The 25,279-nt window shown below is 50.3% G+C and overlaps 8 protein-coding genes across 8 annotated transcripts; 3 read left to right on the top strand and 5 right to left on the bottom strand.

The window, feature by feature from the left end:
* Positions 1–868: 868 nt before the first annotated feature.
* On the bottom strand, positions 869–1,498 carry TRIVIDRAFT_50980 (uncharacterized protein; the record flags this gene model as incomplete). Its single annotated transcript, XM_014097288.1, has 1 exon — positions 869–1,498. A coding segment is annotated over one exon (630 nt), but the record flags the coding sequence as incomplete, so codon positions are not given.
* Positions 1,499–2,901: 1,403 nt separating this feature from the next.
* Positions 2,902–4,001, bottom strand: TRIVIDRAFT_194289 (uncharacterized protein; the record flags this gene model as incomplete). Its single annotated transcript, XM_014097287.1, has 3 exons — positions 2,902–3,234; positions 3,339–3,679; positions 3,743–4,001. The coding sequence occupies 3 exons, from the start codon at positions 3,999–4,001 to the stop codon at positions 2,902–2,904; spliced, it is 933 nt and encodes a 310-aa protein (XP_013952762.1).
* Positions 4,002–5,107: 1,106 nt separating this feature from the next.
* On the top strand, positions 5,108–6,691 carry TRIVIDRAFT_158488 (uncharacterized protein; the record flags this gene model as incomplete). Its single annotated transcript, XM_014097286.1, has 6 exons — positions 5,108–5,210; positions 5,278–5,375; positions 5,560–5,869; positions 5,949–6,007; positions 6,091–6,185; positions 6,298–6,691. The coding sequence occupies 6 exons, from the start codon at positions 5,108–5,110 to the stop codon at positions 6,689–6,691; spliced, it is 1,059 nt and encodes a 352-aa protein (XP_013952761.1).
* Positions 6,692–7,105: 414 nt separating this feature from the next.
* TRIVIDRAFT_14696 (uncharacterized protein) lies at positions 7,106–8,486 on the bottom strand (the record flags this gene model as incomplete). The annotated part of the gene is made up of 3 exons (XM_014096978.1): positions 7,106–7,694; positions 7,752–7,832; positions 7,894–8,486. Coding segments are annotated over 3 exons (1,263 nt in total), but the record flags the coding sequence as incomplete, so codon positions are not given.
* Positions 8,487–9,977: 1,491 nt separating this feature from the next.
* TRIVIDRAFT_69922 (uncharacterized protein) lies at positions 9,978–13,004 on the bottom strand (the record flags this gene model as incomplete). Its single annotated transcript, XM_014097285.1, has 3 exons — positions 9,978–10,181; positions 10,243–12,561; positions 12,945–13,004. The coding sequence occupies 3 exons, from the start codon at positions 13,002–13,004 to the stop codon at positions 9,978–9,980; spliced, it is 2,583 nt and encodes an 860-aa protein (XP_013952760.1).
* A 1,509-nt stretch (positions 13,005–14,513) lies between these two features.
* On the top strand, positions 14,514–14,987 carry TRIVIDRAFT_69923 (uncharacterized protein; the record flags this gene model as incomplete). The annotated part of the gene is made up of 2 exons (XM_014097284.1): positions 14,514–14,787; positions 14,938–14,987. The coding sequence occupies 2 exons, from the start codon at positions 14,514–14,516 to the stop codon at positions 14,985–14,987; spliced, it is 324 nt and encodes a 107-aa protein (XP_013952759.1).
* Positions 14,988–17,161: 2,174 nt separating this feature from the next.
* TRIVIDRAFT_78159 (uncharacterized protein) lies at positions 17,162–18,739 on the bottom strand (the record flags this gene model as incomplete). The annotated part of the gene is made up of 7 exons (XM_014097283.1): positions 17,162–17,496; positions 17,580–17,642; positions 17,711–17,905; positions 17,966–18,212; positions 18,284–18,351; positions 18,410–18,446; positions 18,536–18,739. 7 exons carry the CDS (start codon positions 18,737–18,739, stop codon positions 17,186–17,188), a joined length of 1,125 nt encoding a protein of 374 aa, XP_013952758.1.
* Positions 18,740–21,924: 3,185 nt separating this feature from the next.
* TRIVIDRAFT_59385 (uncharacterized protein) lies at positions 21,925–23,124 on the top strand (the record flags this gene model as incomplete). Its single annotated transcript, XM_014097282.1, has 3 exons — positions 21,925–22,001; positions 22,055–22,433; positions 22,498–23,124. The coding sequence occupies 3 exons, from the start codon at positions 21,925–21,927 to the stop codon at positions 23,122–23,124; spliced, it is 1,083 nt and encodes a 360-aa protein (XP_013952757.1).
* Between the last annotated feature and the right edge of the window lie 2,155 nt (positions 23,125–25,279).

The following is a 25,279-nucleotide window of genomic DNA, read 5'->3' as shown; positions in this document are numbered from 1 at the left end:
CCAGGCCGAGAGTCGATCATACGGCTACGGTCAGTTGATCCCAGCGTGAGCCATAGTGCCCGCGGACTCTCCGATCGAGGGACCTATGTAGGAGGGTATCTAGTTGGTTTGTTCTTCTCTACATTTAATGCGATATGCAGCGGGATACTTTCAGAAATGGGTAATATTGGAGGCATAGGCTGTCATTTAGTTTTACTGCCTGTTCTTGGCCCTTGATTCCATTTTATTGGTCAATCTGTTCGCCAGTAACAGTGATCTTCTGTCTGATACCCGCTTGCTCAGCCAAGATTAACATTGCGCAGCGAAGTTGGCGGATTGCTGCTCTTGGACAATCTCTCATGAGATCGTTGCAGTGTCCCTGTAGGAGGGATGCAACTTCTCGTAATGCTGCCTCATTCTCCAAAACAGTATCCAGAGCGAGCCGCACGTACTCTGCGCGTATGCTATGGTCTCTCTCAGTGACGTGGCAGTCAGGCTTGTTGGCTATTGTATCATCCAGCTCTCGGCCCGGGAATGAAATCTGGATCATTTCCTCGTCAATGTGGCCTGCCCCCTTTGCAATCACTCTGATCATGCTCTCTATGTGCGACATGGCCGGTATGTAGCGTTTCTTAGCAGCGGCCTCAAGGACCATGCCCATTCTTTGAGCAAGGAATTGCACCCTCTCTTTGGACACTTGCAAGCAGTGTCGTGGTTCCGTGACCAAGTCAATGCCGATGCCCTCGATCACCAATTTGCCCGGAGCAGAGGCAAAACGGGGCTCAAATCGATGGCTGGCGATGCCAAAATGGCCAGGAAGCTCGGCCATGTGACGGATGATTGGTATTTGCTGCCCAAACAGGAGCTGTTGGGAGTCATTGGCAGTGGGGGAGTACATGATGGCAGCCAACTGCGCATCCAAGGCACCCTTGATGTCAGAGTCGGCTGAGTCGCCTATCATCCATGTCGTGTCGAGAGAAGCGCCGAGCTGTTCAATGGCATATTGGAAGATACGGCAATCAGGCTTTCGGTATCCAGTTTCCTCAGAAGTGATAATGCGGTCGATTAAATGCATTATGCCGATGGCCTTGGCCTTGGCTGCCTGGTCCTCGACCTGCCCGTTGGTGATGACGGCAATGCGGAATCCATGTTCACGCAGTCGGGCCAGAGCCTCGATACTCCCTGGCGTTGCTCTCCGATTCTCTCTGTAAACAACCTTGTACGCGTCACGAAACTCCTGGACCTCGTCAAGGCTGGGTTCAGGCAAGCCAAGCGATGCAAAGAATAGGTGAATCTTCCGGATGTCGGCCTCTTCGTATGTAATCGTCTTGTCCAGGTAAGCATCATAAGCTCGTTGAAGAGCAGCGTTGTACTGGCCAGTCAATTCCTCGACATTCTTCCCCGCGAGGCCAGAATATTTCCTCTGTATGGCGGATATCGCAAGGCGTAGCGAATGGTCGTGGTCGAAAAGCGTGCCGTCCAGATCAAAGAAGACGACCTTCATCCGTGTTGGTTCCATGGCGATTTCCTCGTTGGACCGCAGACGGGCTGGGATTCAAGAGATGAGGCAAGCAAAGTGAATCAAAGCTGTTGCAAATATGGTTTAAATGCAAAAAGTATTCTTTGAAATCCGGTACCATCGAGATGTATAGGTGGTTTTAAGCTTTTCGGAGTAGGCGTATATTCCGTACGCATTGCTCTGAATACTGTGGATAGAGGATGACGCGGCAGCTGTCGATGCTGTATTTGCTGTCGCCCACATGCTTCTGACTTGTGATGTCTGCGAATTATCTTCTTCAGACCCCTCAGAGAGAAGACAGTGGCAGGATGAGGCGTGTGCGGGTGACGCCAGAAGTGCATTGCCCTCTTCCATTCCGCCAGCACTTTGGACCACTTGGCTGTGAGCTCATATCCTTGCTGTTTGCTGAGCCGAGCTTGCTATCGAATCTCGTTTGCAATGGCGTTCTTGGTAAAATGTTAAAAAGGTTCACGGGCCATCTCTTTCCAAGTTCCTCCATTCGGCTCGCTCTCGTCTAGGGACACAAATCATCCCGCCCGCTCTCCCTGATTCAAGCCAATGAGAGGCAGATTAGTACAGGTAGTCAAGTGGGCAACCACTGGCGAACACCGGCTGTTGTGTATTTTTTATTTTGGCTTAACCTTTTGGGACATGTTTAACTGGGGGTAAGATTTTGGGTGTTGTTTCGATGATCTGTACGGAGTATTAGCTGGCTTCTAAGCTTGACTACCCCCGATGACTAGACGGGATAATCCTCCCGTACCTGATTTGGAGCCTCGGCGTATTGGCCCATGGGGTCTAGAAGAAGTGGACACTTGCTGTGGTCTGGGGTCGTATTAGAGCATAAGATAAGCTAGTAGACCCGTCTCACTGCTTTTTGCATCGGTGCGTTTCGTCGTCATCTCTGGGCTTCTCACGGCTCAAAAGCCCATTCCCCCCTGAATTTTGTAGGCTGTGTGGTTTCTTTCTACATACCGAAGATGATAGGTGATATCTGAATTGTTCAATATAGAAGGAGAAGTCTTCTGAGTTTTGTGTATTTGATCTGGATTGCAGCGATGAACTTGGTCAAGAGGTTTGGGTACGCGGTGCTTTTGGCGCTGTATGTGGGCATTTATTTGCGGGTGAGTTATTGATGCCTTGATATTGCCGGGCTTGAGATGAGTTGTGGCTGACGGGTTGTATTGGAAAGTTGATGCATTGGACGAAGCAGCCGGTGCTACGGGGCATAAGGGATCTTGATGAGGACGAGAATGAGACCGAGTTTCGCTGAGAGGCAAGAGCCGAAAGCCATGATAAGCCGTTGGAAAACTACACAAAACTTGCTATTGGTAAAGGAGAGCAAAGATGGTATATATCTAGTACTGCGCTATCCATCCGTCCATCCATTCCCGTATCAATGCTCACCACGCCGTCGATCCCCCGTCAACTCGCAAATCCGCGCCCGTAACATACGAACTCGCGTCCGCCAGCAGAAAGACGACGGCGCCGCGGTACTCGTCAGGGCTGGAAATTCGCTTGAGCATTGCTTCCTGCTGCCATACCGAGGTCCAGTCTTGTCGGGCAAGCACGTGCTGCGTCATGGGTGTTTGGATGACGCCGGGACTGATGGAGTTGACGCGGATGATTGGGTTGGAAGATGAAGTTGGAGATGGAGAACCCCATTCGCCGGCGAGGGAGCGGACGAGTTGGTGGACGCCGGCTTTGGAGGCGGAATAGATTGCTGTGGGAGTGGCCTGGGGAGGAAGATGAGATTAGTATCAAGCTGTTTCTTGTTGGTCTCGGACATTGTACACCATATAAGAGAAATGTGAAGAAGCTAACTGAACAATTAACTTACCTTGTTGGTAATGTACCCGCTCATGCTCGCCACAAACACAAAGCTCGCTCCTAAACTCTTTCCCTCATGATGCTGTTTCATCACAACCTTTGCTGCCGCCTGTGCAACATACAAACTGCCCGCAAGATTGACATCCAGCGTACGTCTCGTCTGATCCTCGGGATAGTCGATGGAATCGCCCACGGTTCCAATACCGGCACAGTTGACTAGACCGCGGACAGGGTATCGGGCTTGAGCTGCGGCGGCTTCGAAGACGCTGGCGGTGAGAGTTGGGGAACAGATGTCGCAGGGATGGTAGGTGAGAGTGCGGGAGAGGGATTTTGCGAGAGATTGGAGGGGTTCTGTGTATTTTATGTAAATAGAGATTGGTTATACGATTTTACTTGTTTTGCTTGTTTGCTTACCCCATATGGTGGTTGGCGGGATGTTGCCGTAATCGATGGCTATGACATCGCCGCCGGACTCGAGGATGGCTCTGGTGAGTTGCGAGCCGAGACCGCCAGTGGCACCGGTAACTGATGATTTATTTTCTTCGTTATTGGAGTGAACATAGATGAGGGTTGGACAAAACTTGCCTATGATTGTTCTATCGTGTAGGCTGAAGAGATTTGGGGTGCTTGTATTGAAGAGGGTTTGATCTGTGCCTGACTCTGTGGAACCCATGATGGCCTGTATGTCTATGTTTGGCTTAATTGCTTGACAAAAGCGTCGATAATTGATCGTAGAGTGTCAGAAGATCTCTATTTGCGGGTCATCAACTGTTGTTATTATATTCCATTCACTATTATAAACATTTTGCCATGCCTCCATTCTCTCATGGAACACGAATTGGACCCGTCTCTCGGTTCCTTTCCGGCGGCGGCCCCATTTGCCGCCAGACTACGGAGTACTCCAAGTTCCGACTTTAGCAGAAGGAACTACTCCAGGCAGCCATATTATAAATGATCAATTTGTAAGAGAATCTCGTCAGCCATCCAATGCATTGTAAAACGATCCATCTAGTGTATGTCTGATACGGGAAGCAGCATTACCAAGCATGAATGTCTCGGTTAGTCGAAGGATGAAGTCCACATGCGGATATTGAGGTTAGCAAATCGATTTTACAAAGAAAAGTTGTAAATTCTTTCTACATTTCGTGAGTACCTGTGTACGCCACTCTTATGTCGCTTAAATACACAATGTGATATGTTCCAAGTTGTTTAATATTACATGTATTTAACTAGACATGTTACACACAACTACTAGGTATCTATTCTTCATAGGTACCAATTTGATCTCTTAGGAACCCAAACAAAACATATACCTAACAAATACGAGGCACAAGCAATGGGCCCAACTTTACACTATGAAAACCAGGCGGAATGGCGGCCCGCCAATCCACCTATTGTTCCACCCTCTAGGAAACGCAGTGGAGTGGCGGCCCGCCATCCTTAGTCACGCGGCTGGTTTATTTCCACCAACTTAAAACTTGGAGCTGGATGAACAAATGCAGCAGGTGAGCCGAGGCGGGGGAACACGATAGTTGCGGTGGTTCGTGTGGGTTCTGGAGCTGAGCTGGTTTAGCCGGTGGTGCCTGTATTGTCGTCACGGGAAAGAGAGGCGAGAGGGCCATGAATTAACTTGGATGCTGTAAAGAAATACAAATATAAATATAAATCCATATATAAAAGCACACATCTCGTCTCAACGTATCCTTGAGTACACTTACACCAACAAACTCGCTCTTACACCAGACACTGTATAAGATATCCTACATCAACCTAATAGCCATGGCTCGCTCCATGCTCCATCGCCTCGAGGACCTCTGCAACGTCGACGTCGACGACGCGGACACGGAACTCATCAAGAGCATCCCTTTTACGCCGCACAACCGTACGCACAACTTTGCCCCTATCACCAACTTCCATCATGACAAGACTAACACCTCCTTGTCGCCCAGAAACATCCAACCAGGCCATCATCACAAACGCCCTCCTTGCAGATGAAGCTTTGCTCAAGGATCTCGTCCGGCAGTATGGCTCTCAGGGGTGGGAGCGAGTCTATGACCAAGCTGTATGTCTCTTGGACACTCACTCACTCTCCTTCCCTCGCCCGAGATGAACACCTCTTATACCATCATACACCATCATACACCAACAACACCATCAACACCATCAACACCACCATCATCACCATCACCATCACCACCTCACCAATACGCAAAAAACTCACAAACTTCCAGGCCATCGCCCTCACCGCCCGCAACATCCCCCTCCTCTCCGGCCGCGTCCTCATCCAGACCTCTCTCCGCCACGTCTCCTCCTCCTCGGCAACCATCGCCCACGCCCGCACCCTCGCCGCCCTCTACGACCAGGCCGGCGTCCCCCGCGACCGCTTCGCCATCAAGATCCCCTTCTCCGGCCCCGCCGCCGCCGCCGCTCGCGTGCTCAACCAGGAGGGCATCCGGACGCTCGCCACCAGCGTGTTTTCCCTCGAGCAGGGCATTGCGGCTAGTCAGAGCGGGTGTCTCTATATTAGCCCTTATTACAACGGTATGTTTTATGTCGGGAATTGTGCAAAAAACTTCGTTACTCGTGATGGGGGAAACTGACGAGTGATGGAAATGGAAAGAAATCGCCGCACATCTGGACCCTTCTCTGCGTCTCACTCTCGAAGATCCCGCTCTAGAGGTACTATCACATTCTATTGCCCTCTGTTCATGGAAAAAGTAAAGATGGGGCCATCGAGAAGCTCTTCTAACCATCAAATTTAGCATCCCATGTCCCCCCGCGTAATCCACATCCTCGAGGCTTTTGCCAAAGAATATCGTGAAACAGGCAAGGAACAGCCCATCATGATCATAGCAAGGTAAATATTTCCAATCCGACACCCCCACAAACACAATGAAACGATAGCAACAATCTGGGTAATACAAAGGAAACGTACACTAAAATATAAGTCTCCCCGTTGGACAAAACAGCCACTTCACTCCCGCCGAAATCATGGCCATGGCGGAGCTCGGCTGCCCACACGTCACGATCCCACCACACCTCATCCGCACCCTCCTCGAAACCCCCGATCAGCTCCCTCCTCTCACGACAAAGAAGCCCAAGCTCAGCTACGCCGAATTCGCCACGGTGCAGCGGCTCACCAAGCTGTCCACCATGGACCCCTTTGCTCGTCCGGATTGGGACGGCAAGCTGGCGGATATGCAGACCGATTACGTTGCCAACGACGGCGAGAAGCTGGATGAGGCAATCAGGAACGATCCTATCGCGGGTAAGAGGTTGAAGGATGCCGAGGTATTCTTCATCGAAATGGAGAACAAGGCGAAAGCGGCCATTGAAAAGGAGATTGCTGCGCAAGGATTGTAGATAAACACACATATATAGGTAATCACCATAGATAGAATTTCATGATAAAAGAAAAGTATCGTATCGCATAGTCGCGTTGCAGTCATTTATTTAATAATGATATCGTTGTCGTCGTAGTCGTCGTTAAAATCCCCGCCGACCATCGCGAAGGCGCAGCTTCCTCCCAACTGTATTGGCAACCTCTAATGCATGCTCGATGCTCGATCCCGGCCATGCCCAAGGCTCAAGCACTTCTACAAGCATCTGGTGGCTCGAATCAATATCCGGCACGAGATGGCTGAGATGCGGCGAATTGGCAGCCAGAGCAAGAACTAAGAAACAGTTGAGGGCACTAAGTTTTTCAACATGGTCAGTCTTTCATCATATCAAACAGGCCCCCTTTTTGATTCAAGTATCGAACTCAAGCACTCACCACTGCAGCGAGCTATAAGTATAGGGCGTCCTCTCCGAAAGCAGATATATCGCCGCGCGGAGGAAACCTCTGCAAGCTGCCAGACACACCTTGCACTGATTCACCACCGCCGAAGGTACCTCCATCTCGTTCTTTTCATACTGCGACGACGTGGCGTGGATCACAAACGGCCGGAAGATGCATTGCTTCGCAGACCAGAACCGCAGCCGCAGGATGCATGCCTGCTTATTTCCCGGCGTGCGCTCAAACAAGTCGGGTTTGATGTCAACCGGTAGAGCATCGTACCATATATCGAGCTGCGAATTCAGTTCTTTGCACACTCGCAGGAGAGAATCATCTGGCTGTGGGTGAGCTGGCTGGGAAGACGTGATCGAGTCGAGGGCGCGACCAGCGTATATCGTAAGACTATCAGTAAAGTAAATGGCGTGATGCATGCGATTGAGAAGAGACCGGGCCGATATCTCGGCCAAAACGCAAAGATGCTCAGGCTTAGGATTGGAGCCGTAGTTGGGGAAGGGCATGCGATCAACAAGGACATCAATGCCACTCCTAGGCTGGTGAAACTCGGCGAGGATATCACTGGTTCGGTTACTCCATTAGCATCATAACATGGATAGCTCGACACACACGTGTTGCCATCAATCTCACCTTTCAATAACAAAGCACACCCAGCTTAGCCGTGTCAGTTCCTGAATCTCAGCCTGACCCGACAAGATATCCTTGCACCTACTCTCAGTCAGCAACATCCTCACCATACGAACCAAGAAAGAAAAAAAAAAAAAAAACTTACCGAATCAAAAGCTGCTGTATACTCGTCGACGCCATATGTATCAGCCTCCACGCCGTCAACGGCTGCACCACATACGTAAAGTACAGCGCACACAAGATCAACCCCTGTGACAGCTGGATGTTGCCGCTATACGAGACTGTCCACGCCGGCATCAGGAGCCGGAGCGCCCTCTGCATGCAGGCATCGCCAGTATTTTCATTCTCCCCGTGATCGATTGCATCCGAGGCAGTTGCTCCGAGGGCTAAGATGGCAAGGATCAAGGCCGACCTGATGTCAGAGCTCAAGCCTTCCCTCATGACCACCTCGTAATTCAAGATGAGATCGTCGCGATCAAAGATGGGGTGGAAGGCATGTACCAAGGCGAGAAAGCTACTAAGATAATCATCTGTGACTGCTCTGTCAAGATGCTTCGTATTATCGAGCCTGCATGTGGCCATAAAATCCATCGCCAGAGGTGGTGCTCTGCTCTCCTCGATCCGGAAGAAGAAGTCCTCAAGATAGTCACCCACCAAGGGACGCATCTGTGGCAGCGTCAACAGACTATTCGTGCTCGTCTGATGCCCCAAAGGTATCGTAATTGGAGGTACTTCGTCACCTCTCGATGGATCGCCCCATTCACGTGTGGTGAGGGCCCAGGTAGAATGCGGCATTGATGGCTCTCGTGAAGAAGAGTGCGGACTCTCATCATTCTCGACATTCTCAGCTTGTCGATAATAGTCGGGCAGCGGGAGCGGCGTCATGGAGGCGGACAAATCCTGGCGATGCTGCGGCGGCCTCTCCTGCAACATTCGCAGCGTCTCAGCGTGTGCCCTCAGCGCTATCTCGATGCTATCCAGGCGCGCAAGCAACGCGTCCGAAATCACCGCGCATCCATTCCCAGGGCCCATTCCGTTCAGTAGGCTGCGTATAGACATGGCCCTATTTCCACGAGATTGTCAGAATAAAAACAAACTTCCCCCCGCGTCGCAGCCAACCGAAACAGCTTCACTTTGCCATGCAAGCTTCTTCCACATTCACGCGTACCTGGGAGGAGCAGGTTCTGTGTAGCTACAATCCAACCCCTTCGCTATACAGTACGAACACTGCGGCGTCAGACTATCGCAGCGCCTCTTCCTGGGCTGTCGTCAGTCCATGCAAACGAAAGGCTGTCGATTCTGTGCCTGAACCTACCGCTGCCGACAGTAATTGCAGGCAATCATGGCCCTTTGTCTACCGGCATTCATAATGGGCGGTATCGGCTGGGCGTGGCCAGCGGCTGGTGCTGTTTCCTTTGCATCCACAGTCGGACGAGAAAGAGGAGAAAGAGATGGAATCGTGCATCGTGCATCTTCAACCTCGCCCTCATATGCATCCAAGAGGCGAGGCTGGAGGGCATCCTGGCCAATTGAAACGAAGGGTGCAGCTCAGGTACGCAGGTACAGGTTCAGAAAGGTCTCCTGTACAGGCGATAGCGGCATTGATCCAGCTTTGAAACAGGTACTCTATACTTGATGGCACAGCCGAGTCTGACTCAGCAGCTCTCTCAGTGACCAACCTGGAACTTCTCACCACAAGCTCACTGAAGGAGGCGCTCATCAACGCAACTTGACATACGAGTTGAATAAATAGTTGTTGAATTTCTAGCATCAAAATCCATCGTCCATCCATCCCCATCCACTAAACCAAAGCCCCGTCCGTAGCCGTTTCTAGCGCCTTGGGTTCGCATTTATACAAATCTCTAAACGCCTTGTTTCCCTGAAAGAGTGGGCTTTGCTCTTCATTTCAGTCATCTCGTTCTTATCAGATCGACATAGGGGTATAACTCATCCCATTCCTTCCCAAAGGCAGCAGACCAAAGACAAACGTGAGAAATAACAGCAAAACCAAAAGGACAAAGTGTCAAAAACAGACCAACATGCTTATGTAGCAGTTCCCGCCATGTGAATGCTCCTCCCCCCTTAACTCCACTATGAATGACTCCAACGCCGAGTGCTTTTCATTCTTGCACTCAGACGAAGATGAGAATAAATGAGAAAAGAAAAAGAAAAGAAAAAGAAAAAAAAATCCTAAGCCTAAGCCGAAAGCAAAAATCGCGCCATTTTCTATCAGTCAAAAGTGCCCATGCGCGGCCCGAAATACTCCCCTGGCGCAAGATGCTTCAGCGTACATGCCTTGCCCTCGCAGCCCATGTCTGATGCCATGTTGCCCCACCAGTGGAAGTTGACGTCGGTGTATTGCAAGGCAAAGAAAATGATGATGCCCGAGATGGCGATGCCGCAAGACCAGGCCGCTGAGAGAACAAAGTTGTACTGTGCAGAATCAGTTAGTACAAATCCAAGAGTTAAAGTGAAGGGGAGGGGAACCGCATACCTTGGACCAAAAGGACACAAAGCGAGTCTTGAGATAAACCCAGGAAATCCACGCAATCGGAACAGACGGCCAGACGTACGACATGTTGTATGGTGCCCAGACGATGCCGCCATACATGATGGCCACTGGGTGGATTTGCCGAGTCCAGGTCCACTTGGGGAACTTCTTGTTGAGCCCCCAGAAGAAGACGACAACGACGATGCCCAGGGGGAACCCGACCAGGATCTCCGTGTACTGTCCGGAATGGCCAAAAATCTTTTGCGGTCCGACTGTTCCCCACAGGACAGAAGCGGTGAAGAAGGTGTTGACACCTGGGCAGGTGAGTTTGAACTGGGCATCGGGAGTGCAGACGCCGGTGATGCTCTTCATCTGGAAGTTGAGAACGCCGGTGCAGATAATGGTGCTGATAAAAGTGGCAATGATTTGGGCGATGAAGGTCTGGCGAGGCGGGATCTTGACGTAATGGGCGAGCTTGAGATCGTTACAGAACCACACAGCGTGTGCACAGGTAACGTAGCCAAAGGATTTGAAGTAGTTCATGGCCAGCGCATTGCCATCGACAAAGGAACCGCCAATGAACTCGGCCAGCACGTTGAGGGTGACCTCGATACCTGTCATGGCCTTGATGATGCCCACGGGAATGACAAAGATGATGCAGAGCGCCAGGCCGTAAAACACAACTCCAGGAGATGTGTTTGTGTCCCACCCGGCGATGCCAGCAACGCCCAGGGCAATGGCGACCACGAGGCAGATCAAGTACCACCACTCTGGAACCTCGGGATATGCCTTCATCAGCCGGTTGTGGACGTCGAGGACCCTTTCGTCTTTGATCGGGTTCTTCTTCTTGCGAAAGCTGGCGAAAAGAGACTTGAAGCCCATGATGATTTCGTGACGGTGGTATAGCACAGCGTAGGTCAAGGTCGAGGTATAGATGGCGAAGAAGAACATGTAAATGACAATGTTGCCGGCGCTCAAAAAGGGCGGCGAGTATGCTTTGTACTCTTCGGCGTGGAACAGTCCCCGGTCGTCGACGGCCCGGCTAATGTTGTAGAGCTTGCCAAAGTGATCATATACACGGTTGCTGTTGATGGGGAGGTAGCCGGTGTCGTAGACATTGCTGTACCAGAAGGCGAGGACAACCCAGAAGGAGATGAAGACGCCAAAGAAACGGTTGAGCGTACTGTAGAAGGGGACCATGAGGGGGTCGGCCGAGTCCCACAGCAAAACGTTCCAGTCAAAGGTCGGGAATGGGTTGACGCCCAGGCCGTGGTTGATTCCAGTGATGACGTTGAGGTCGCGGTTGTGGGGGGCAATCCAGGTCAGCCAGTTGAACCTAGACAAGGCAGTGAAGATGTAGTTGGGGAACCAAAACCAGACAAACATGGCGCCGAACATGAGGTAGAAAAACTTGATGCGAGATATCTTCCATTTCTTGCCAAAGGGGCCCTCGACCGGAGCATTAGATTCGTTGTGAAAAGCCTTGTTGAGGGCAATGGTAACGAGAGAAGCCGGCCACACGCAGTACGACGGATACACCAGGAAGCGGCGACAGATTCCCGCCATGCCGTAGCCAATGAAGTTTGTGGCCAGGGCAATGAGAAGCTGATAGGCAACGTGGGATGCGTAGGGTTGATTAAAGTACTGGGGCAAATATTGCACCCAGATGATGTTGTTGGTGTAGGGCGTGTTGTAAGCCACGTTTGCCATGATGGTGATGAGCATGTGCTCCTTTTTCGAAAAGGGGCCCGGGTTGAGGGAGTGATATGTGCCAAAGAGAGTGAAGCCGACGTCTGGCAGCCAGTTCTCGCAGGCCTTACCCACAGGGTAGGACAGCAGCTGGGCAACGTTGGCCATGACGCGGATGGCGGGCTGGCGAATATCGAACAATTGATTAATAAAGGCCAGCAGGCAGCTGAAAGCCAGGCCAATGACCCAGCTGCGGATGGTCGAGCAGGGCGTTGTGGGATCGTCCTTGTTGCTGACGACTGCGCGAACCTCGGCGTAGGGGCTGTTGCTGGTGACGAGGGCGGCTTCCAGCTTCATCTCCTGAATCAGGTGCTGGTGCTTCTCGGGGTTGGAAAAGACAGACTCATTTTCGAGAAAGGCCTTGATCTTGTGGATGATGATGGAGGGAAAGTTGTGGTCTTTTTCGTGGACGCGATAGACTCGGGTCATGATATCGCGGACCTCTTGGAGGGTATACCGGGAGGCGAGCTCCTGGGCCTCGAGCAGATCATCTTCGGTGACGTTGAGGTCGTGCTCGGTGGTGTTTTGCGGAGAGAAGTAGTCGCGATCGTCTTCGTCGTAGGAAAAGGGCTCCTGCGAAAGGGGGCGGGCGGCGAAGAAGCCCAAAGAGTCAGTGCCAATTCATTGAGGAAGCTGATGACGAATGCCAGGTCTTGAGAGGAGAAGCAGAAGCAGCGAAGAAAAAAAAAAAAAGGGCAGAGGAGAGGGGGGAGGGCGGTGGCAACTGTTGCAGAACAAGATGGAGAGCGCAAGAGGATGCTGAGGCCAGCGAATGGCGTCGTCGTTGGCCCATTCAATGGCTTTTCTCATTCCCTCCAACCAAACATGCACCCGAACCCTGGCGGTGGTGATGCTGGTGATGCTTCCATTGTTACAGATGCGACACCGCCCGCGCAGCAACATTCCCAGCGCAAAAACAGAAGCAGGCGGAATTGCCCCGACCACGGCGTCCTTACCGAAATAACATCCTTGATATTGTCGTCGACGATGGACGGGCGAGACGAATTGGGCGACATCTCGGCCACCCCGCCAGTGGCAGCGGCCTTCTCGTCGTCGCTCATCGAACAGGATGAGCCAGACCGGGGGCGACGAGTCGGACGGCGCTCGCTGTCGTCTCTCGATTCGGGGGACGTTGAGGCCGGCGAGGCCAGTGGGCAGCACGGGGCAGAGGATCAAGGGCCAAGGCTGCAGAGCTTAGTGAGAGTGGGAGGTGAAGAGAAGAAAAAAAAGCTGGAGAAGAACGAGTCCAAGGCCGACGAAAAAGACGCCAAGGGCAAGGCCTGGACGCAGGGACGGATGGCGGATTTGGGGATGACGGGCTTCTGGCAGTGGACTCTCGCTTCTCGGGGGGCCGTCCTAGCGCCTCTGGGGGCTTATTGGGCCTTCTGGACCGTCTCCAGCGGGCTCTTCTGTCCACTGAGCGAGCGAGGCAGGCAGGGCGCCAGGTACTCCGCAGGTCGTCGCAGGTCGTCGTAGCGGGTGCGAGGTCGGGTCCAGGTACTTGCAACTTGATCGGATCAACATCTCCCAGTGGCTCCCAGTTGGTGCAGCCAGCAACAGGCGAGACTCATCAGTCGGTCACACTCTGACGGCCGGGGTACCTGCGCGGTACTTTCTTCTGGACCCGAAGCCTCACTGGCAACGCCAAGCGGCTCTAGGCTCTACATAGTACAGGCAATAGACACCTGCCGATGGCCTTCCCGTGCGAGAGGGTACCTGGAGCGTCACCTTGCCAGAGGCTGCTGCGCCTCAATGCGACATGCTGGCTGCAGCGTTTTGCTGCGGGTGGTGCAAGTACCTGCTCGAAGCATCGGAGCTCGTCTTGGCACTGCAGCCAAGTACACTCCAGGTTGCGGGTACTTGCCGGTGCGGTATCGCGATCAGAAACGAGCCAATCCAATTGACAGCTAACCTATCAACACAACACCTCCTCACTTTTCAACTTCCCAACTTTGCCATCCCAGTGCGTGAATTGCTTGTGATGCCGTCATCTTCCGGATGCGTTCTTTTTTTCTCCTTTTCCTCCTATTTTTTTCATATCTTTTTCTTCTTTCTCTCTCCCTCCTCTGCCGTGCAACCGCGCAAGTTGCATTACACGCCACTCCTCAACGGCAAAATCGGCTCTCAGCCCTCATCCCTAATCCCTAGTGGCGAGATCGTCACGGCTCTCTTCCTGATGCCCAGCTCTCCACTGGCCAACAAGGCATCAAGGCGTTGCATCGTCTTTTCAGCTGCATGACTGCTAATACAGTACTCGTACTAGGTCGTGCCTACATTGCGGATTGCCTATCTATCTTACAGAGCAGAGTGTTGCTTCGCCCGTGTGACAACCGTTTTCAGGCTTGGGCTTTTGCTTGGGCTTCAGACATGCAACCATGACGGACCCAATCCTATACCTAGTATCGTCCACTACAGAAGAGCAGCAACAGAAAAGCAAACGCTTCTAGCGGCTCTTTTCGAAGTCTATCCCGTCTCTCTCTGCCTGCGATTGGGCGCTAGGGGCTGCTAATCGGCACACGGCAATCATGGCTCGTGGTCAAGGTCCCACTGGACGGATGGCGATCGGCTTAGACGGCACGCGAGAGCAGCTTGAGAGTCATCCGCCATCAGTCGACAGCTCGGACAGCTGGCGAATGGAGAGCTCGTGTCAGCTTTTCGATGCTTTGTCCGACACTGAGCAGGGTCCCAAAACACAGCCATGCAGAGCACAAGCTGCCAGTGGCCGGCACATACGAGTAATAAGAGGCGGAGGATCTATCATGCACCAGGTGCTACAGGCCGTTCCGTACAAGCGGCATGGTATGTCATATCGCACATCCTAATGGTCGCTCTATGGTGCAATATCAATAGGGCAGTGATCCTGTGCCTAGAGTTAGCTCCCGACACTCGTCTGTCGCATTTGATGCCCTATCGAACTTTTGAAACCCCGGCTATCGCTGCCACCAAAAGCTGCATCACAACAACCCGAGCAATTGCCGCTGTGGTCCAACGTTCGGTAGTGACGGCGCAAGCGCGGCTCCATACTTGTACGATCGGGTTTCTTTGTTCGGAGTACCGCAGGGGAACAACGGAGTCGCTGTCATCAATGTCATCCTGGCTGTTGGTTACGTCGTGCGGGACTCGGCATGATAGCGCCTCCATTCCAGTTGCTAGCCGGTACGACGCCGAGTATCCACGCTGCAGAATACGTGTTACAGTATTTCACCCTTGATCTTTGATGAGCTGAACAGACATGGCATGTCCAGCAGAGCCACAACCAGGTCCGCGAACTCGGAATCAGAGAACTGCCTCCTCTGCTATACAGACATACCCAATACAACCCACGTTGCTCGCAATCATGGCGCAATTGGCCTGCCTCTTCTCAGGAAAGGACAAAAAATCCCCATTTCCCCGGCTTAACTCTCGGCTCCACTTTGCCGTCTTGGCATTTCTCCCTGCTGACGCGTTCAAAGAATGAATGTAATGATGCTCTGCTTATCAGCATTTCAGGCAGTTCGTGAAGGCAATATGGAGTCTCAAACACGTTGATCGATTTGTATACACGCCTTGGGGGTTCTGCTCGATGTAAGGACGCCAAAACAGGGTGCCGCAAAGTTTAATACCCTCCAGTCGTCGCCACTGTTAGTAGATACAACCGTCACGCTGCAACAGACAGCTAAACTGCTAGTATCCTACTAACAGGTGGCCACAACGCCCATCTTGCTGAGAACCTCACCATCGTACCAGATTTGACAGTGACAAGATGGACTGAATTACCGTTGCATGGTACCTGGCTACCCACGTAGTACCTGGGCATACAGCCTGGTGTGTATTCTTAGTAGTTATATCTTGACTCTGACAGCAACAGCTCAGACGATATACCGTATACCATAGCAGACAAGCTCCGCCCAATATGGCTTACCCTCTTTGGCACCAAAAAGAGGGAAAATACTGTACCAAAAGTAATCGACATTTAATCTCATATCAGCGCATACAGGTTTGGTTTAGTTAGTAGAGCTCGCATACACACACACACACTCACTCAGAGACTCTCTCTCTCTCTCTATATATATATATATATATATATGATGCGAGAGGAGGAGAGCTATGTGTATACTCCATCCTATGATTACTTATATAGATTCAATAATCTCAGATCACCTGCCCACCATCTTCTACCCACCTAGTTGAACGCAGTGAGCATTTTAATATGATTCCAAAGCAGGTTTATGCTTCATGGCGATACGGGTGGTTCATAATGATCACAATCACTAGATCGTCCGTCTGATGATCATTGAAGATGATCTTGTTTCGCTTTCGCTTGGATCAGGAACATCGTTCAAGGCTGGCCATGTGTCATAAATGAACTCGAAGCGCAACTGAGGGAAAATAGGGCAAATAGACTTATTGGCGTTCCTTATTATACTATTTACATATGAGTCTCATGACGAAGAATCACTTCATGCTTGCCACATGGGCTTTGGGCTAGTAGCAATCGGTATGTCTTCCTTACTAACCAGACTTTGATACCCTTGGTATATAGATGTCAGAAGTCTTGGTACAAAGAAAAGAGTGAACACGTCAGAGGCTATCGAGTAGATAGCTAGCAACGACTTCTCAGCTAAGTATACAATAATGATCGTATTTATCTCTGATCTTTTCATGGGATAGTGGGAGTGTTCCTTTTGTTATAGTCCTTTATGAAACCTAGATGCTTTCTTTCAACTTCCTCACCCTTTGCCTCCTAACAATGGAGATTAGCCCATCTCTCCGTTTTCTGTCAATTCTTCAGAACTGTTGCGCACCCTCCATAGTGATAGGTAGATTTAGAGTTCACACTGGGGAGGCGTCGATAAGTCTCGGCCAACGGCCTCTTGGTTTTTGATGATCACAATCCAGTTACATACACAAATCCCACGTTGCTCGTGTTGAGTGACGCTTGTGTATCCTGCTTGAACCCTGATAAGAGCCATAATCCGAATGGCCCTAACATGAGCCCAAAGGGGACTGAATGTAACCTAGTAAACATGAAACGAGAATCGCGAGAAGGAACGTCCCTAGGTTATCGGGTTGTTTCTTCTTTCTTGTAAAATATTAGGAGTTGCTGGTGTATTCTAGTTCAGACAGCCACGAGATGGAGAGACGCCTAACAAGACATCTCGGGTAGCCATTTGGTGGACTCGAAACGATGCTTAAGAAAACACTACAAGTAGTTATATTATGAGCGCGGCTTGGGGATCTTTTCCCAAGGCCGATCGTCGGCTGGAGTTGCTGGTTTCGCATTCTGATCTTCCTCCGTTACATGAGCACTAAACCTCCTCGTCATCTTGATTCCGTCAAACATGAGCTCCTCCACGCTATCACCCTCGGCGTCACGACGACTGGTGCGCGCTCGAGCGCTGCTGACATGGTTGTGTGATCCGAGGGCATAGACCTGGCCGGACTTGCTCGTGACAGTTGTTTCCTCTCCTCCGAGTCCTAGCCATCGAAGCACCTGCCTTGTGAGAGGTACCCAGACAATCGGTAGACCTGCAGAAACTCTCTGGTTAACGCGGAACTTGTAGGAGATTGGGAGAAGAGTTGATCTAATCTGGAACGGGAAAGGGACGTACAAGCGCAAATAATCCCGACATTGGTCTCGACAAACGTCCAGCTGTTGGATACGGCTTGATAATCTGCACAGTCCCAATATTAGCATGCGTTGTGGAGGGTCAAAGGAGTTGTAGGTAATTATTTGACTGACAAGTCTGATCCGAAGCTGTCGTCTGTGGTGACACAGTAATCATTCGTATAACGGTACAAGCAATAACGAAAATACCGAGACTAAAGAGTGCGCAAAGCAGCAACTTCTTCACCAGCGGCAGTTGGAGTCGTCGAATCTCGTTGATTGGCAGTCCGATGATCAAAATGTCCGTGATAATGTTCAAGACGGATGTTGCTGTTTCAATAACGGTTAGCAAGGCTCCGCAACAGAATAGCCAACACGGATTCAACTCACAGTACCAGATGCTAATCGAGTTGACGCAAACGCCAGGCAAGGTCTTATTCCAGGACTTTTCGATGGGCTTGCAGGCAAAGATTGTCAACAGCACTGCGGCCAGCGTGTAAGCGGCGGTTACCGCCATGACGCTGACGACGGCGATGCGAAACTTGCGGTCCGGGAAGATGCGTAGATACAGCATGCCCAGGGACATCTTTGTGAGGCATGTCGTGACCTTGTATAGGATCTGAGCGGCAAAGAACCACTATGCTTTTTATGTCAGAGCTCGTCTTTCCATCGCCTTTTTCGCAGCCGCTGTTCGTTTCCCGTGCTTACCTTGAAGGCTAGGATCTTGTGATGCGCATCGATCTGGGTACTGTGAAGTCCAAACCCATTTCCAGCTTCTATTTTGTTTCCTTCATGTTAGCCACGAGACATGGATGCGGCAAATACAAAACGAACCTCCGTTGTAAGCGGCTGTCATGCAACAAGCGAGAGCCTATTAACAAAAAAGAGAGAGAACACAAGTTAGACGTTGATTCCCATCCAGCGCTACGTTTTGTGAAGAACATTAAAGGGTGTCCATACCAGCGCCGCCACAATCAAGGCATCGTCGGCTCCAAAGGCTTTTGTGTGAAAGTATCTCGTAAACAGCCGCAGGATGACAAAGAAGCCAGCTAGGCACACGAAGATGATGGACAGATGAGCGAGACTCTCGCCGCGGGGATTCGGATCCCCATCATCGATGGCATCGCGCTTGCCGAACGGCGCGTCGATGCCAAAATCGATCATGGCATGCGAGGCAGAGCTCCAATAATTCGATGGGGGGGCCCGATAGATCACAAAATGCACATCACGGTAGATAAGAAGAACGGGCGGGACTGTTGGCTTATAGGTCGAGATTTATGGTTTATCCCTCGGCCGTCAAGCCCCCGGCAGTGATCAAGAAGGATTCGGGCTGCTACTTTGCCACAGTTGGGGAAGACCGGGAGGACCAGGAAAACTAACCCCTTTCATGGTCCCCTGCGTTAGTTTGGCCATGTTGCTCTTACTGCTACTAACTACTACCACCTCAGCTCGGCAGAGAATCTGGTACCGTGTCACAGAGTCGTATTGACAAGTGGTTCGTTTCCGTAAAGGTGATACAACCCTGCAAGTCATGCGGGCCTGCAGGGACAGCAGTTCAGATGGCGGAGGAGCTTGCAGAATGTAACAGCAGATTTCAGGCTACAAAACGCGAAACAATGTTTGATTGTGTTCCGTATCAAGAAGGCGTCTGTTGATACTGTTCCTTGACGATAAATAGATCCAACACTAGTGCCTTTCTTGACAGCTTGCCAATCGTCTAAATTGCCGGAAAAGGTTTTCCGCATACTAGCATCATCAACTAATTCCAGCACGGGCCACATTGCCGGTTCTCCCCTCGTTGAAATCACGCAACCAGGTTGTGGGTTCTACCCTGCCTGTTGAGATGGACTTGCAGAGTCTCGAATCGTCTTAGAGTATGGATTATACCCTCTCAGGACCAGGAGCCTAGTCAACAGGCATAAGTACAATCCCCTTATTAACCACCAAGTTTTTGTATGTTCAACAATGAAAACTCGAGCTTCTGAAAGTGGCCATGAACTAGGCAAATACGAAAGATACGACGAGACTCCATCACCTTTTCTTTCCGCTCCCCGGTTTCGGAAATAGGGTGGCATTTGCACCACGTGCTACGGAGTACTAGGCGGCTGAGTTGCAATTCAGCTTGCTAAACCTATTCCTGAACCGGCGTCTCAACTTCGTCAAGTACAAGGCGAAGCCAACGCTGGCACTTTTGGAATCCATACCAATCATCTCCTGCATTTCGGAGCAATTGCCGGTATCCCGGTGTGTCAGTGATGGAGCTTTGCAGGGGTAATGTCGCCGTCCTAATCCTTCGGCCATTTGGATAAATTGGGAAAATTCCATTGGACGGGAAAATAATCAAAAAAAATCGTCAACAAGACACTTAAATGCAGCCACCTGCCAGTGGCGCAAGTCTTTCTTGCAAGTACGAAGTATTAGTCTTTACTAGAACGCCGGTGGTTTTTTTTTTTTTTTTTCATCCTGGAACATGGACAGGCCTCCCTTCCTACCCAGGTTAGAAGAACAGCCACACGGTAACGCGAATTGCGTGTACAGTTCCTATGATGAACAGCTCTTTGCCGTCGGTTAGAGGAGTTACTGGATAAGTAAACATGACTCACCAAGGTCAGGCCTAGCCGAAAGCATGACAAAGACAATTGCCTCTCTTGAGAGAATATAGGCGAAAATGGAACCCGATCCCAAGACAAGTCACGCAATGCTCGCCACAGTGTATCTAGTCAAGCTCTGACAATTCTCTCGCCCTTTCCCTCACGATATCAGTAATCTGAAAAAGACAGCCCTCAATTAATTACTGTCCTAGGAAAATGGAGGTGTTTAATTTTCCGAATATCCGAGTTCTGTGGAACAAGATGCGTTCTACTTCTTCTCAACTATGTCGTGCCTTAGATGCACTTTGGCCCCCATTCTAAACCAAGGAAGCCCACCCGTCATTAAACTAAAGTCGCAGCCTGTCGATTGCATGTTCAATGGCAACGTTGTGCGGCACAACACGTATGCTGGAGCCAAAAGACGATTTTTCGTGCTATGGACTAGCGTTTGGATTTAAACCATTCCGTGTAAGAGTATACTATTAGGCGTTAGCAAAAAGTCCTCGCGGGTTTCTTCCGGTTCAAAAGGAAACTGCTGCTAAGGGAGTTCGGTCTCAAGCTAGTCGGCTTAGCTGATTCTGATTCCATGTAAACAGCGCTGGTGGGCTTTGTGCCTATATAAGGGACGGGTCAGGCCGCTGGATGTGGCACATAGATATTTGGTTGGATGTCGTGAGAACTCAATCGCAATTGGGTGTGCAGTTGCTTTATTTTGCCTTTTAGCAACCCGCTGCAAATGCATAGAAAAAGATACTGGATTGGCCAGAAACGGTTGTCAACGCTTTGTTAAAGGGAGCATGTATACCCACCCATCTCCTTTGCCAAGACGGGAGGAATGCCGAGAGGGAGAGCAATGGCATAGACAGGTGGAAGCTTTGCATGACCCCCATTTTCGTGTTATTCCCGATAACCGCAACACAGTTCGGTGAAGCATTTGCAAGAGTATTCCATTGCGACGGCGCTAGAACTGACGGGCTGAAGAATACGGTCCAACAGGTCGGTAAATGCGGGAGAAGGCGACCTTGGCCAGGGTTCTCGTCGGTCCGCTCACTGCAGAAGTGCATCAATAGCCTTGATATGCGAAGATATGGAGGATTCTCGCCTGGCAAGCGATCTGTTCCGGGGGCTGAGATAGTCTGAGTCCGCCAGCCGCTTAGATAGCTACCTATTCTTACCCACCTACACACGAGTATGTAGATCCAGCACAAGAGATGGATGGTTTTCTCCCCGGCGTAGACAAGATGAGCCATTACCCAGCAACTCATCTCCCCGATGGCAATGTCACCTCGCCGAATCCCGCCCACTAATCGCTTAATTTGGTTCCGCTTTCGACAAGGTCCCCCAGACACAATTGAACCAAAACAGGCTGCTATTGAAACGGTCAACCAACAACACCCAGCAAAAGAGTAGCAAACAGGGACCTCGTTTTAGTCTCTCTGCTCCGTCCCCAGTTGCGGTGGCCGTTGCTAATGTCATCGAATATATCCGCGCCCACCACGTGTTTGCAACCATGCTTTACTTGACATGGCTAGCTTCGCGAGAAGATTGTCCCGACTCCAAGATGAGCCTTGCGCGTCGACCCCGTCGCAAGTTGAGTGTGTCGCTAATCAGAGAGACATATAACTACGTTGTCAAGCGCAATGTGTCGCCATCATGTAGTTCTAGAAGCAGAGGATAGAGGGGAACGCAAGAAAAAATAACAAAACCCCCAAAAACAGATTCCCTGTCTCTCTTCGTCTTCCCGACTCTTCAGTAACAATGCAGTCGCGTTCTCTTGTGCTGGCCAGCCTCGTGGCTTGCGCCCAGGCTCTGGACACGGTCCAATATGGCGCCTTGTGAGTCTGACGGAATCTCTCTTATCTCGACCAAAGCATTGACTTGAGCGCAGCCTGGCCACGGCCACATACTCGGTCGCCAACCAGCTGGGCTTCTTCACCGAGAACGGCCTCAACGTTGTCTACAACCAAGTGCCCAACAGCACAGCGGCGTTTGCGTCCATCCTCAACGGCCAATACGACATCCTGACGGCGACGGTCGACAATGCGCTCAACTACCGCTTCAACCAGAACCAGAACGTGACGGTCATCGGCCAGCTGGACCAGGGCCCGGATCTGGTGCTCGCGTCGATCCCGTCCATCACTAGCATCGACCAGCTCAAGGGCAAGCCCATCATTGTCGACTCACCCCTCAGCGGCTACGCATATCTGCTGCAGGATGTTCTGGCCACCCACGGCTTGACGCTGGCCAACAACGACTACTACTTCATGGTGAGTTGAGAGAGAGAGAGAAAGGAAAAGCAATTGGACACAGAACTAAGTTCCTATTATATAGACCGTCGGTGGAACTCCCCAGCGATTCAGCGCCCTCGTCCACGAGGCCCTCCCCAACGGCACTGCTGTCTATGCCACCATCCTCACCTATCCCTTCACCGTCGAGGGCCAGGCTCTTGCCCCCGGCCAGGCTCCCAACATCCTCGCCCGCATCTCCGACGTCGTCGCCCCCGTCACATCGAGCGCCTTCACCATCCGCCAGTCCTCCCTGAGCAACAAGGCTGAAAACGCCCTCCTGACTCGCTTCATGGCCTCCATGTACGCCGCAAACAAGTTCCTGCTCAACCCCAAGTTCAAGCCCTGCTCCATCCAGGCCCTCGTCAAGCAGCTCGGCGTCTCTGAGGCTGTTGCCGCGCAGGAGTACGCTTCTGCCACCAACCTCCTGTCCGGAGAGGTCTCGCCGCCACTCAACGACTTCTCCGTCAGCTCGAAGGGCATCATGAACGATGTCAACATTCGAAAGCAGTTTGGCGGCTTCAGCGTTCCGGCGACATTTGACTTTGCCGCCGCTTTGGTTCCGGGTGTTGGCAAGCTCATTGACTATTCCGTCAAGAACGCTGCCATTGCGCAGTACAAGAAGCACCCTTTGACTGGCAACTGCACCCTTTCTTGCAAGCTTCGAAGGTAGAGGACAGCGAAAGCTCTAGATTTTCTTCTGTTTCTCATTTAATATACATATATAGACAGAGTAAATAATTAATGACACATTTCGTACGCTGCGAGGCTCAATATAGTTGTTTCAAAGAAGAAAACGAAGGAGCCTAATTTTTGTTTGTTTGTCCAATAAGTCATGTTCATATTAGAGTTATTTTTTCGTGAGTATAATTCATCATTTAACAACACTTTGTCCGTCCAGTGTATTACACGTGTATGCTTGGAAATATGAAATACCACGAAACGATGTGCACATCATATGAATCCTTAGTACCTAGCCAGCGGTGATCCGCGGTGGGATTGATTCTGTACGTCACTTGAGAGGCATTTGTATTCTTCAATGTATACATGTTGAAAGGGTCGTCTCCAAGTCTCGGATGGATATGTTGCTTGTGAGAGACTCAGGATGGCCATTCGAAGAGAAGCTGTAATACCTCCGTGCTTGTTCCGAAAGGGTGAACTGTTGTTTGTCCACGGACACAGCAATTGCAAAGCATAGTAAGAGTTGTATTATTTTGTTCAAACAATTCACCATTTCATTAGCATTGATAATGCGATGGAAGACTATTTCATTTCGTCTAGCTTGTCTCTGAGAAGACTACAAATTCCCTCCGAATACGTATTCATTCGGTTATTAAAACTCTCCCGTTGACAGGTTGGCAAATACTTTAGAAGAGTAATTCTTTCAAGACATCACAATCTTACTATTTTCCCATTCAGATAGTCAGATACACTGCGATTGATCCTGGGAGAGAAGTCCTGCTCTTCTACTTCACTGACAATTGGATCTTCTATGCATTGCACTATTAGTAGTTTCTTTGCATACTGTTTTCGAGGTCAAAATTAATGAAATATTCATGTATATCAACTCCGGTCTACTAGTCAGCCCCCTTTCAACTCGTTAATTGCTCCTTGAATTCCAGGGGTGACGCTGGTTTCATAAAGGAGAGTAAGGCTGTACTATGGATAGGATATCCATATATTCAAGCTATCAGTTGATGAAATCAATATATAAATACCATTTATATACACTTGGCAGCTTCAATAACCCCAAGGACGCGAAGTGGACGGTTCCTGAGCTACGTGGTTAGAATTCTATTGGAATAGGGAGAACTTGTAGTGGAGACTTGGACAGTTGAAAGATTTCAACGGGGTCCAATTGCGTCATCTCCTTTTGCCATTGATAGTCTAGAATGGTTGTCTGAGCATTCCTGAGAACAAGCAGCTGAGTGTCATTGAGACTGATGAAGCTATATGATTGAGGACTTATGACCACACAGTCATGGATATCACGACTGGCAGATTTCAATTAGAATGTACCATAGAATGTACTAGTAAAGTACAAAATAGGCATTCATTGCTATTCTAGGCTAGTATATAGCCTTACAATACGCAAGATAAATACGATTCTCGGCAAAGGATCCGTCCATCGGCGAGTTTTACAAACTCTGCCGACCATCGATCGAACGTAGCCAGCCAAGCATACAGCCAATCAAGATCTGACGACTTGTCATAAAGCCAACTCTTAGAATAGCAGAACTGTGTAGATCTTTGCAGAGAGCTGAACAGCCCACACTCTACAAGTATCTCGATGAACGATAGATCGGGAGTCAGTGCTCAGCAATTTTTTACAACAGATACAGATGCAATAGGTTAGCAATCACCATAACTTCCGTTCGTCCGCTTATCACATCTGGCAGTCATCTGGGAAATACAGTAGATGAGAAATAGAAATGAAATAACCAGGATCGGCATATTGTGATCACCCTGCATTGCTGCATGCAACGCCACCACCTACATCGGACCCATGACTTAAATACGGCATATATAAGATAGATACATAATGTGACTATCCTCAGTCATAGCAATTCCCTTGTTTGTAGCATGTATAGGTCACATTAAAAGTAGAAAGTTCCCCTACCTCGTCGCCTCATACAAGAAGAGAAGGGTATAAACGCACGATATTGATGCAACCCTGAGAATAGAATGCGGGGGGTTAGAGTCTGGTCATCTTTTGTAAATATCTTACTTGCGTCGACAGGGTACAATTCAGGAAATTCCGAACAATGTAGAAGATTGTCTTCATGCAAACCCCCCACGCCAAAGGAAAAGCACACCATCAGATATCC

The sequence above is a fragment of the Trichoderma virens genome (assembly GCF_000170995.1).
Source record: "Trichoderma virens Gv29-8 chromosome Unknown TRIVIscaffold_86, whole genome shotgun sequence".
NCBI lineage: Eukaryota > Fungi > Ascomycota > Sordariomycetes > Hypocreales > Hypocreaceae > Trichoderma > Trichoderma virens.
The sequence above is the reverse complement of the archived record's forward strand: the minus strand, read 5'-3'. Positions and strand labels throughout refer to the sequence as shown.